A 13,371-nucleotide genomic window follows, 5' to 3' on the forward strand; every position below is an offset into this window, starting at 1 on the left:
ATAGCTTCTCTCTTGGTACCTTGTCATATGCCTTTTTCAAATCTACAAAACTTAAATACAGATCTTTGTTATATTCCCATGCTTTCTCGACTATTTGTTGTAAAGTGAAGATCTGATCCTGACAGCCTCTATTTGGCCTGAATCCAGCTTGTTCTTCACCAAGCTTTTCTTCCATAATTCTTCTCAACCGTTTCTCAAGTATACTTGCATAGATCTTGCCAGGAACACTCAGTAGGGAAACACCTCTGTAATTATCACATTCAGTTTTATTTCCCTTTTTTATATGGGTACTATGAGAGTTCTACTCCAATCATCAGGAATTCGTCCCTCTGTCCAGGCTTTCTGAACTATGCAGTGCAGCCACTGTAAGACTCTTATACCACCATACTTCAGCATTTCTGGTCGAATATCATCTACTCCTGCTGCCTTTCCACATTTCAAGCCTTTGGTGGCTTTTTCTTCTTCAAGCATGGATATGTATTCCTGACTACATGCCTGGTCAGTGTTTTTTACCACTGTGCTATCAGCACTGCTTGTTTCATTTAGCAGTTTTTCAAAGTAATTACTCCATACTTCAAGGATATATTTTTCTCCTGTTTTCATGTCACCTTTATCATCTCTAATTCCTTTTACGGCACTCTTTCCTCCATTCTTAAGCTTCTTCAACAACCTCCAGAATATTTTGCCACCTTCTTGATATTTATTTTCTATATTCTTGCCAAAGTCCTCTCATGACGTTTCTTTGGCTAGTTTTACACAGTGTTTAGCATTCTTGCATTTGTCTCTATATTCTCTAAGAGCACAAGCTGACTTATTTGACAGGAACTTTTGATATGCTTTCTTCTTTTCCTTCACTGCCTCTTTAACTTCCTGTTTCCACCAGGGAGTTCTGATTTTTTTATCCTTACAGACAACCTCACCACATGCCTCTCTGGAAGAATCAATCAATGTTTTCTTCAGAGTTTGCCACTGAATCTCCAAGGTTTGATTCCTGTTCTCAAACTCTTTCATTTTTTCTTCAGTAATCTTTGTGTATTTTAGTCTACAGTTCACATCTGAGAGCTGCTCAACTTTTATTCACTTTAAAACTTTCTTACATGTTATTCTTTTCAATATGAAATTCAGTTTTATCCTGCTCAAGACTAAATAGTGATCACTTCCAGTTTCAGATCCTCTGTACACTCTGGTGTCCTGCACCAGGGAGAAAACATCACTATCTATAATAACATAGTCAATGAGACTTTTCTTATTCCTAGCCTTTTCTCTCCATGTGAATTTGTGCACATTTTTATGTTGGAACATGGTGTTAGTAATAACCAGTCCATGTCCTGAGCAGAAATCCAACAGATATTTGTCATTAGTTTTAGCTTTGCTCTTTTCTCCAAATTTTCCCAAAATATTTTGGTATGTCTCACAATCATTTCCTACTCTGCTATATAGATCCCCAACAAGGACCAACTTTTCATTTTTCATTGTGTCAGTTGCTTTTTCTAAGGCCTCAAAAAATTCCCCCACTTCTACTAAGGTAGAAGTGGAGGAATTTGGGACCATAGGCACAAATAAGTCTCATTGTCCAGTTCCCCATTCTCATATTTGCCCACATTACTCAATAAAAAAAAATGATGGTAGAGTATAAGTGCATGCTTAATTTAGCTCTGTATACCCCATCCCCAAGCATGTTGACCTTTATGATCTGGTGAACTGCCTCTAGCTTAGAAAAGGATTGATGAGAGTGAGTTTTAGGTATCTTACTGTCTGATAATAAAAAGTTAGCAGCCTTCTTTTCTACATGTTTATTTGGACACTTCATGGAATATGGCATTTTTATTTTTGTGTTACCTAGTGTTCATTTTCTGCCAGATATCTTTCCTGATATTGGAGTTGCTTTATTGGAAATACACCATCTGTTTGCAAACTGTGAAATTCACTGCTGCGAAACTCACAGCAGTGAATTTATAATGCATCCTTTAAGTCACAACCTGAGTTGCATTTCGTATTTATAAGTTCAGACTGAACTCGCAGACTCATTTACATAAACTTGGTAAGGTACATGATGATGTGACTTCTTCCATATGTACACTGATACTAACTTAATTTCTGTCTGTTGTGAGGAAGAAAAATGTCTTAATAACACTACACGAAAATGTCCCTTTAGAGCTTAGTATGTTAGTCAATGACAGATGATATATTTTCCATAAAATAATCCTATGTATCAGTTGTGTATTCATCACTCTTTTTCATTCCTAAGCAAAGTGTGCTGATTATCAATTTAATACTTGCTCATTTTCATTTGCTCACCTCAGTCATTAAACAGTTCAAAGTTGAATTGTTACCAGCAACTGGACATGACTCTGTTTGAAAACTATGAAGGATTTTATGCAAAAAAAAAAAAAAGTGTGGAATACGCAATGAATGAATTTTTTAATGTGGCTCCAGTAGACCTTCTTTGTCGTATTAGAATCCAATGGAATTTCTTATGATAAAACTTGAAATACTCTGAATATACCATTATAGTCATTAAAAATGACTATACACTATAGACATTAATTAAAAATAAAAGGGTATATGTGTGGATATCCAGAGTGTTATAGGTTGCCTCTTTGTAGGTAATTAATGAATGAAATGCATTAGTTCAAACTAGAACAAGAAAAGTGTAGAAAAATTCCTCTGTGAGAACTTGAATAGCTAGTACAAAAAAGAACTCTTCAACTGAATTGGCATTGTCATAATTTTTTATTTTACCATATATGTTATTGGTTGATTATCTTAAATATATATATATTATCTCCCTCCACCAATTATCTAAATATGTTATAACTCTAAAAAATTCTGCTCTTTTAATTAAAAAAAAAATCACATGAGCTTTGTTTCAGCCATTTAGATTTATGTTAAAATATAAGTTTTTTTCTTCATTATTTTGTTGTTAGAAATATCAGGTAACAAATTGTTGTTTTTGCAGTATCAAGAGGTGGACTTCCTCTTGATCACAAGAAAATTGCAATATTGCAAGAATCTATGGGAGAAACAAGTTCTCAGAGTGTTGTTGTGGCTGTTGATAGGTAGGTGTGATTGTTATTATTATTGTTGTTATTACCTGGGCATTTCCATATATTCCAAAGACTCATTGTGAAAGGCCCACACTAACTACACCTATTATACCTCTCCTTAACTTCATTTTACCCAGAACACTCATGACTATCTCTGACAATCCAATCATTCACCACTCTCCATGTGTTCTTGAGTCTGTGCATATCATGCCCTACCCAACTTTCAAGGCTATGTAATCCCTTGTTCTCTTTCATCCACTCCTGTTTTTTTTTTCCTTTAGCATCTACTCTAAAATTTACTCTTTCAATAACTTTTATTAACTTATGTTTATTTCTTATCTCCTTTTTCATTTATCATCTAAACTTTGTAACCCACAAATCTTCAGTCTCTCAACATTCCAATCACCATATTCACCCACATCTGGGTCCTGTCCACCACTACTTCTGCATCCCCAAGAAATGTAGACAACAAAATCTATGCAGAATATTCCAGATTGTATCACTTTTCAAGCTACTTGTAAGCAGATCAGTGGTTAGAAACTCACTGCCTTAATCTTTTTGAAAGGTATAGCAAATTTTAGGCACTTTTTTTTTCCCCATTCTTATTTAATGAATACTTAAAAAAAAATAAACTTTTCTTCAACTTTCTTTGGCTGGTTTCCAAGTTGCTTGACCTTTGGAATGGATAAATAGAGTTTTTTCCTCTTGGAAACTTGGTTTTCAATCATAAAAAAAAAATCTTCTGCAAAACTGAACATCATCACCACATCTTTCTTATCAAACCTCACAAATCTGACCTGACACAACACAGAATTGAAAACACTAACTGCAGATCCAATGGTAAAACACTAAGCTGCTGCATAGATCCATATACAGTCATCCCTCGACTTACATCCGTTTGAAGATGCATCCGTGATCCCTTATGGGATCATGGATGTATCTAAATAACATTTTCGGCTATACTTTCGAACAAGACTTGCGCGTAAAGTAAGAAGGTTTCTATTTAGCAACAATGCATCATGATCAGTGGCAACAGTGCATTCAGCAGCAACCTCCCTCGGCAGTCGGCACATGGCTTCAACAGTTCCTCTGTTGATTTTGTGTTTGAGAAGTAGGTTATTTATTGTTAAATATTTCATGATATTTTGTGCAACGTGGCCTCTTACACGCTCAATCAAAAAACCTAGTGAAGAATTACAGAAAAAGAGGCGAGCAATTGATCTTGAAATGAAGTTGCAAGTTCAACAATAGTGACGAAGCAACAACAAGGTCCTATTGGTGATAGGAAAAGCTACTTGCATCATTCATAGAGGACCTGAACCAAAAACGCATACCTCTTAGCACTATGACCATAACCGCTAAGGTACTAAGTCTCTTCAACATGTTGAAGGAGAAAGCAGGATCCGATTACAACTATGAATTCAACGCTTCTTCCAGTTGGTTCATGAGATTCGAGCAGTGTTTTGCACTGCATAATGTGAAAATGTATGGCGAATCTGCAAGTTCTGATGAGAAGGCTGTCAAGGAGTTTGTGGAGAAATTGGATAAAATTATTATGGAGGAAAATTATTTGCCACAGCAAATATTTCATATGGGTGAGACTTCCTTGTTTCGGAAAAAATGCTTGACCAGACATCCATCCAGAAAGCTAAAATCTATGTTTAATTTCAAAGCTCTTAAAGACCATGTTATGATTCTGTTAGTGGGTAGTGTGGCTGAATATAAACTGAAACCATTTGTGATATGGCACTGTGAGAATCCACGAGCCTTCAAAAACATTAGGAAGCATACTCTACCACTTCATTATCGGAACAATAAGAAGTCATGGATGACTCAAAAATTGTTTGTGGATGCCTTAACTGTTATATGAGTGAAATGGAAAGCTATTGTGTGAAAGAAAATGTAGAATTTAAATTTTATTAATTCTAGATAATGCTCCAGGTCATCCGTCTTATATCGGTGATATTCACCAACTTCAAGGTCATGTTTCTCTCTCCCAATACTACTTCATTGATCCAACCAATGGATCAGGGAGTTCTTGCAGTGTTTAAGGCTCATTATCTATGGAGAACTTTTTCACAAGCTATTTCTGCTGCTGAAGGAAATGACCAGACTCTGATGCAGTTCTGGAAAGCATTCAATATTTATCATGCTATTTAAAAATATTGCTGTGACTTGCGACGAAGCGACCTCTCAATGTATGAGTGACATATGGAAAAAGACATTGAAAAGGTTTATGTATGATTTTGGAAGTTTTGAAAAAAATTGAAGGCCTTTGTAAAAAAATTGAGTGAAAAAATAGTGGGCCCAGCAAACAATCTGAATCTCGAAGTAAATGATGACATAGTTCAACTCATAGAAAGTGCCCCTGAAGAGTTGACCAATGAAGAATTGGTCGAATGAAGGAACAATGTTGCAGAAGAGGAAGAATGAGAAAAGGAAGAGGAAAAAGAGAAACAAGAAGAGGTAGTTGAACATTTCACAGTGATCTTGCAGAAATGTTCTCAAAATGGCTGAAGGCATGGACTCCAATGTTGAACGCTGCATATTAGTAGAAAGGAAAGTACATAATGCATTTGCTTACTATAAACAAATTTATGATGAAAAGAAGAAGAGGAATAAGCAAAGCCCATTGGACATTTTCATCAAAAAACAAAGGTTACACCAGAAGAGCCCCAGCCTGATCCTTCACATATGGAAAGTAATGAAGATGTGATTGTGAAGGACTTATTCTCCTGTTTTTATAGTGGCAGTAATCACATTACAGTTTTATAACACGGTTTAAAAATTAAAATTACAGTATACTTATTATGGTTAAGTCCTTAACCCTCTTGATTTAATGTATCGACATGTCCGAACAAACGTACGTCCTGCCAGATGGAACGGAACTTCGACAATGAATACAGTTGAGGGATGACTGTATAAACATGAACATTTATACAAAGAAGTTGGAAGTTTATTTTTCACTTGGTTAGACTATAATAAATTTAATTTAATCCTTTATCCAAGTGTAAGCAAACAAAGTTTGCACCTGAAAATATCTTCAGGACTGAGGTAAGGTAGTGCAATCCCTAGGCAACTCGTAGCAAAGGTGGACCAAGATCTCATCACTCCTTGTCTCAGTATCTCCCATAATGCAAAGCACATCTCCTTGCGGACATGTATACTGCTGAGCATTAAGGCAAGGGCCACTACCCAGACCGGTTTCGACCTTCATTGAGGTCTCATCAGTGGGAGGCAGACCCAGAGTGGTGATACTAAGGCAGAAGCAATGGAGAGGTGATATTTACCTATACAAGTTGCCAACTGGTGTACCACCTTATTATTAAATTACTCTGGATTTAGAGAAAGATGTTGGAAGTTTATTTTTCACTTGGTTAGACTATAATAAATTCAGTTTAATGCTTTATCCAAGTCTAAGCAAACAAAGTTTGCTTACACTTGGATAAAGCAAACACCAGTTGGCAAACAAAGTTTGCTTACACTTGGAAAAATTTACATCATTAATAACTTCCTATCTACAATTTTCCTCCAAATCAGTCTGTTACTTGTCAAGACTCCAACATTATCAGATCTTATATTTCTATCGTCTAAGGCACTTTGTACCGTATCAATCCACCTATATCTCGGACTTCCTCTGGGTCGTTTTCATGCCAACCTGGCAGAGAACACTTGTTATGCTAATCTTTCCTCGCCCATTCAGCTTAAGTGACCATACCACCCGAGATTAGCTCTGCTAATGCATTCCTGGATGCCGACAGTGTCAAGTTCTTTCCTAATATCCTTGTTTTTAATATGATATTGCCATTGATGCCATCTGTTCACGCCTATAATCTTTCTCAGGACTCATATCTGCAGTCTCTAGTCTTTGGTCAAGTGTTTTACTTCTGACCCAGCTCTCAGATTCATAAGTTAAAACTGGTTAGAACACTGTCTTGCATACAGCTAATTTAGTGTTCCGACTAATTTCTCTCTTATTCCATACAAATTTATTCAGTTGACTTCCTACCATACCAGCTATATTGATTCTGTTGTCTATTTCCATATTTAATTTACCACCTTCAGCAAAAATCGTGCCTAAGTAGCTGAAATGTTTTACTTGTTCCACAGTTCCCCTATCACAACACAGATGACATTTTCAACAATTCCACCTATTTTCGTTGTCGTTGTCTTTTTAATGCTGACCTTCTTACCATATCTATTACAACAGTTATTCAATTTATTCAGGGTATCTTGCAGACGTGTAGCAGATTTATTTAGAAGTATAACGTCATCCACATAAAGCAAATAGCTGACATTAGCATCTCCAATTCTGACATCATGTTTACTACTACTTTCCTTCGTAATGTGATCCATATAGATAATGAATAATAGAGGGGATAATGTACATCCCTATCTCACACCAGATTTAACATTAAACCATCTTCCTGTACTTCGTTCAGTTCTAACTGTGGACTTACAACTCCAATAAAGACTAAGTATTGCTTGATATAATGCCCCATTGACACCATGTAACTGTAGCGTATTGAATAGTTTCTCTCTTCGCACCTTGTCATATGCCTTTTCCAGATCGACAAAACTTAAATACAGATCTTTGTTATATTCCCATGCTTTCTCAACTATTTGTTGTAAAGTGACGATCTGATCCTGACAGCCTCTATTTAGCCTGAATTCAGCTTGTTCTTCACCAAGCTTCTCTTCCATAATCCTTCTTAACTGTTTCTCAAGTATACTTGCATATATCTTAACCAGGAACACTCAGTAGAGAAATACTTCTGTAATTCTTACATTCAGTTTTATTTCTCTTTTTATATATGAGTACTATTAGAGCTCTACTCCAATCATCGAGAATTTGTCCCTCTGTCCGCGCTTTTTGAACTATGCAGTGCAGCCACTGTAAGACTTTTATACCACCATACTGCAGCATTTCTGGTCTAATATCATCTACTCCTGCTGCCTTTCCACATTTCAAGCCTTTGATGGCTTTTTCTACTTCAAGTATGGATATGTATTCCTGACTGTCTGCCAGTTGAGTGTTTTTTACCACTGTGCTATCTCTGCATGTTTCATTTAGGAATTTTTTGAAGTAATTACTCTATATTTCAAGGATATCTTTTTCTCCCCTTTTCATGTCACCTTTATCATCTCTAACTCCTTACAATAGCACTCTTTCCATCATTTCTGAGCTTCTTCAACGACCTCCAAAATATCTTGCCACCCACCTTCTTGATATTTATTTTCTATGTTCTTGCCGAAGTCCTCTCATGACATTTGTTTAGCTAGTTTTAGTGTTTTGCTTTCTTACATTTGTCTCTGTATTCTCTAAGAACAAAAGCTGACTTATTTGTCAGGAACTTTTGATATGCTTTCTTCTTTTCTTTCGCTGCCTCTTTAACTTGGTGTGTCCACCGTAGAGTTCTGATTTTTCTATCCTTGCAGACAACCTCACCACATGTCTCTCTGGCTGAATCAATCAGGATTTTCTTCAAGGCTTGCCACTGAATCTCCAAGGTTTGGTTCTTGTTCTCAAACTCTTTCAATTTTTCTTCAATAATCTTTGTGTATTTTAGTCTACAGTTCACATCTGACAGCTGCTCAACTTTTATTCGCTTTAAAACTTTCTTACATGTTATTCTTTTCAATATGAAATTCAATTTTTTCCTGCTCAAGACTAAATAGTGATCACTTCCGATTCCAAATCCTCTGTATACTATGGTGTCCTACACCAGGGAGAAAACATCACTCTCAACAATAACATAGTCAATGATACTTTTCTTATTCCTTGCCTCTTCTCTCCATGTGAATTTGTGCACATTTTTATTTTGAGACATGGTGTTAGGAATAACCAGTCCATGTCCTGAGCAGAAATCCAACAGGTATTTGCCATTATTATTAGCTTTGCTCTTTTCTCCAAATTTTCACAAAACATTTTTGTATGTCTGACAATCACTTCCTACTCTTCCATTTAGATCGCCAACAAGGACCAACTTTTCCTTTTTCATTGTGTTAGTTGCTTTTTCTAAAGCCTCAAAAAATTCCTCCACTTCTACCTTAGTAGAACCTTCTGTGGGACCATAGGCACAAATAAGTCTCATTGTCCAATTCCTCATTCTGATATTTGCCCACATCACTCTACTTGAGATTGCCTGCCATTCAAGAAGATTAGCCTCGTATTTTGTGTTGAATACTATGGCTGCCCCATCTTTTCCTTGATTGTCATTGCCTGAATATAATATTTTGTATTTATTGCTCCTCAGCTAGCTCCATTTCTTTGCCATTTAGGCTTTTTATGTTGGTGGTACCGATCTTTAACTCTGGTGATGTTGAGTTGGGGTGTGCTTTCAGATTTGTTCCAGTAGCTGACTTTTCGCTGTTCGCCCAAGTTCCGTGGCAAAAATATATATAAGAAAATTAAATGTGCGGCACCCCAGCTGGCATGAAATTTTGTCATGTTTTACTATCATTTTGTATATTGGTTTAAGCCAATAAGAATACAATTTGTTTGGTTATATCCCAAATTGCCAGCCCATCCTCGTTCATTCAGTATCCAGGTAGATACCTAACAGGGTGCACCACAAGAAGGTGAGGATTGGACATTAGGGCAGAAGTCCTGTTCAGTTCTAGGCATTCCCTTTAAGGCCTATGTGGAGGTCTTTGACCCTTAAGCACCCCCTGAAGTCCTACTTTATTGACTAAATCTCAATCGTAATGACTACCCCACTATTCCAAAAGTGTGGGAAATTGTTATTCTCAGTTGTATGGAAATATATATAAGATTTTTCTTATATATATTTTAATTTTAACTAATTTTAATTATTTGCAGCCCAGTAGTTTTAATCCATGAACATGTGACTGCTGACCTAGAGGGATGATTCCAATTTCAACATTCACTCTACTATTTTCTTATTTTGTTCCTTATTGTTGTTCACCATTTGTACTGATGATGTCTCAATATGTAAGACGAAATATTTACATAATAAATTTATTTTTTAATAAATTTATGTAGTTGTATTAAACCTGATATCTAAATTAGAGATGTTAATCTCAGCTCTTTGCTTTATGTGGAAGATGTTATACTTCTGAATAAATCTGCTACAAGTCTGCAAGATTCTCTGACTAAATTGAATAACTGTTGTAATAGATATAGTGTGAAGGTCAGCAATAACAAGACAAAGACAATGAAAATAGGCAGAAGCATTGAAAATATCAACTGCATTGTGAATATAGAACCTATAGAACAAGTGAAACATTTCAGCTACTTTAGCATGTTTTTTAGCGAAGATAGTAAATTAAATATGGAAATAGATAACAGAATCAACAAAGCTGGTATGGTGGGAAGTCAACTGAATAAATTCGTATGGAATAAGAGAGAAATTAATTGGAACACTAAATTTGCTGTATACAAGACAGTGTTGAAACCAGTTTTATCTTATGGATCTGAGAGCTGGGTCAGAAGTAAAACACTTGACGAAAGACTAGAGACTGCAGATATGAAAGTTCTGAGAAAGATTAGAGGTGTGAACAGATGGCATCAACGGTAATATCATATTAAAAACGAGGTTATTAGGAAAGAACTTGACATTGTCAGCATCCAGGAATGTGTTAGCAGAGGTAATCTCAGGTGGTATGGTCACTTAAACAGAATGGGCAAGGAAAGATTAGCAAAATAACTGTTCTCTGCCAGGTTGGCAGGAAAATAACCCAGAGGAAGACCAAGATATAGGTGGATTGATATGGTACAAAGTGCCTTAGATGATAGAAATATAAGATCTGATAATGTTGGAGTCTTGACAAGTAGTAGACTGATTTGGAGGAAAATTGTAGATAGGAAGTTAGTAATGATGTAAATTTTTCATGTAGTATGTCATATCCTGTAGACCCCTTGAGGGTACATGGCAGGAATTTGATGATGATGAAATCTATATATTCAAATCCGAACAGGAACTAATTCCCATTTTTGATCTACTGATGTTTAGATTCTTGTAATGCAGTTCCATCAACTGCATAGTGCAACATTAAAACCCATCTACTTTGCTCAGCTGAGTCAGCTGTAACCACTGTCCTTCCATCAAGCACCCATCTAGAGAACATCAATAATCATCCTTAATACATGAATTCCTAGATGCAGCAAGTCATACTTCTGAAGTGAAGAGAGAATATTTCTGTTTACAGTGGCATGGAAAAAATGTACATCGCAATGTGCTAGTAGCACATTGTGAGGAAGATATAACCACAAACAGACTGCCGACTGAACTGCTGCATCCATCCATCCAAAACAGTACTGGGAGAGAGAGACTTTACCCAGGACTAACCTATGACAGGGTATAGGAAGAAGGAAATAATTCAAAATGAAGAGTCTCTGTTGAGGTTAAGCAGAGCTTTGCAAAGAGAGAAAAGAACACCAAGGTATCTCCACTCCTCCAGAACCTAGACAGAATGCAAGAATATGCAGTATAAGGAAAACTCAAAGTTCTCACCTTTGATTTCCTGTCTCTACCTGCAGAGACTAGAGAAAGCATATTTGACTTTGTCAAATTGATGTTTAGACCTCAAATTTGTTGAATGCTTGATTTGGTTAAGGACTGCCTGCAAGCATTCTCTAGAACAGGGGTTCCCAACCTTTTTGTTTCCTAGAGCACATTCAAAATACCAGTAGGGCAACGGGCATCATCTATTTTTTCAAGTAAATTTTTTGAATTCTTTTGTTAAATGAATACATGCAAAGTTAACATTATAATGAAATGTTTTATTACTTAAAAGTTTACATTATGTAAAAATTTAAATATATATATGTAAGTTAGTGTGATCTTTGGCATTGCATTTCACTGGCCAGTGCTTCATAATTAGGAGAATATGATGATATTCCAGAAAAACTGGAATGAACAACTTCGAATGCGTGTCTACTTTACATTGTATGCATTTAATACTCGTCATGTGTCATTAACGCATGCCATGAATTGTTGAGTGATTATTTCAAACTATACGGCACACAGTTGAACAACGGTGGGCACCCACAAATTGGTTGACGGGCGCCATGGTACCTGCGGGCATAGGGTTGGGAACCCCTGCTCTAGAAGATGCTATAAGTATAAGATCATCAGCAAGTGCTATAGCATTAACAGTAGTTGTGTCAACAGAGTAGCCAATATGGCTCGGAAGAGAGCAAAGAAACTCATCAATGACACAACTGAAAAAAATGGGGGGGGTCTCCTTGGCATGCACCCATAAGTACTAGGATGGACATTGATTTGGAGCCCATGGTGATAGTAAGAGAATTTGCAGAGTAAACCATAGGTGAGGAACGTTTCTGGACATCCTATAATAGATAGCACCCAAAGTATAGTTTGAAGGGAGGCACTGTCAAAGATCTTTTGGAGGTCCAGGGATCCATAAAGAGAGGTCAAAGTTAGCATTGGGATTCAGAAAGCCAAGAATATTCTAAGCTCTCTGCCTAAAATAATGTTGAATGTATGACTGAAGATGTTAACTAGTATGTAATTCAAGAGATGTAAGAAAACAGGAGCAACTATAATCGGACGGTTGGCAGAGGGTATATCAGAAGGCAAGAAGATGTTCCTCTTCAGTAGTGTGCCGAGCCTTTGAGTATGAACAGTACAAGATATTTTGCATGGTGGTGAACACCAAGACCTACAGAGGTGGGAAAGACTTGCTGAGGTACTGGACAGACAAAGTATCTAGGAGATGATGTTCCTGGTTGGACTAAGATATTTTGATAGTTGGATGTTGTGGGAACATTAAAAGTGGCAGAATGTTCATCTTCAGTAGTTCATCATAATTTTGCCCACTAAGTATAAACTTCAGCGTTAACATCACTGAAATGTTTTGGATGGCAGTGAATGTCAAAACTAGTAGTGGCGGTAAATACTCTGACACTCTGAACAGACAGTTTCTCTGAGATAATGTTCCTAATTGAACCAAGATATTTTGATAAGATAACAAGATTTAAAGCTGCGGAAGGATTCACAGGGGATGATGGAATGTTGTGCTTGTCTGCAGGTCATCTGGGTATGGCAATGCATACCCAGACCTGATGGAGTAATAAAGGCCTTACTGCATGTGGGAATTCACTCTAGAATTCAATATTATCTAATGGCTGGTCTTTTCATGAAAGGAGTGTCAGTGGTGTAAGTCACTTTGTTAGCATTGCTGGGATGCGTGACTAAGACACTACCATCCAAGTCAAGAGGAAGATCAATCAAAGGAGTGGAGTTTCATGGTCCGTCCCTAAATGAGAAAGGGTCCTCATTCTGCTTTGCTGAATATATAGTGAAGGAAAAAACCTATTGAGGCTGAACTTGTTTTA

The 13,371-nt window shown here is 36.6% G+C and overlaps 1 protein-coding gene across 2 annotated transcripts in view; it reads left to right on the forward strand.

Moving 5' to 3' along the window:
• The window catches only part of Sec71 (ADP ribosylation factor guanine nucleotide exchange factor Sec71), a 581,865-nt gene that overhangs the window by 321,689 nt on the left and 246,805 nt on the right, over positions 1–13,371 (forward strand). For both annotated transcript variants that reach the window (XM_090410617.1, XM_090410618.1), the window contains exon 23: positions 2,960–3,059. In XM_090410617.1, coding sequence (XP_090266743.1) covers positions 2,960–3,059 — 100 coding nt within the window. The remainder of the gene's footprint in view (positions 1–2,959; positions 3,060–13,371) is intronic.

The sequence above is a fragment of the Typopeltis vanoorti genome, chromosome 20 (genome assembly GCF_054136105.1).
Source record: "Typopeltis vanoorti isolate ZY-2024b chromosome 20, IOZ_Tvanoo_1.0, whole genome shotgun sequence".
In the NCBI taxonomy this organism is placed as follows: domain Eukaryota; kingdom Metazoa; phylum Arthropoda; class Arachnida; order Uropygi; family Thelyphonidae; genus Typopeltis; species Typopeltis vanoorti.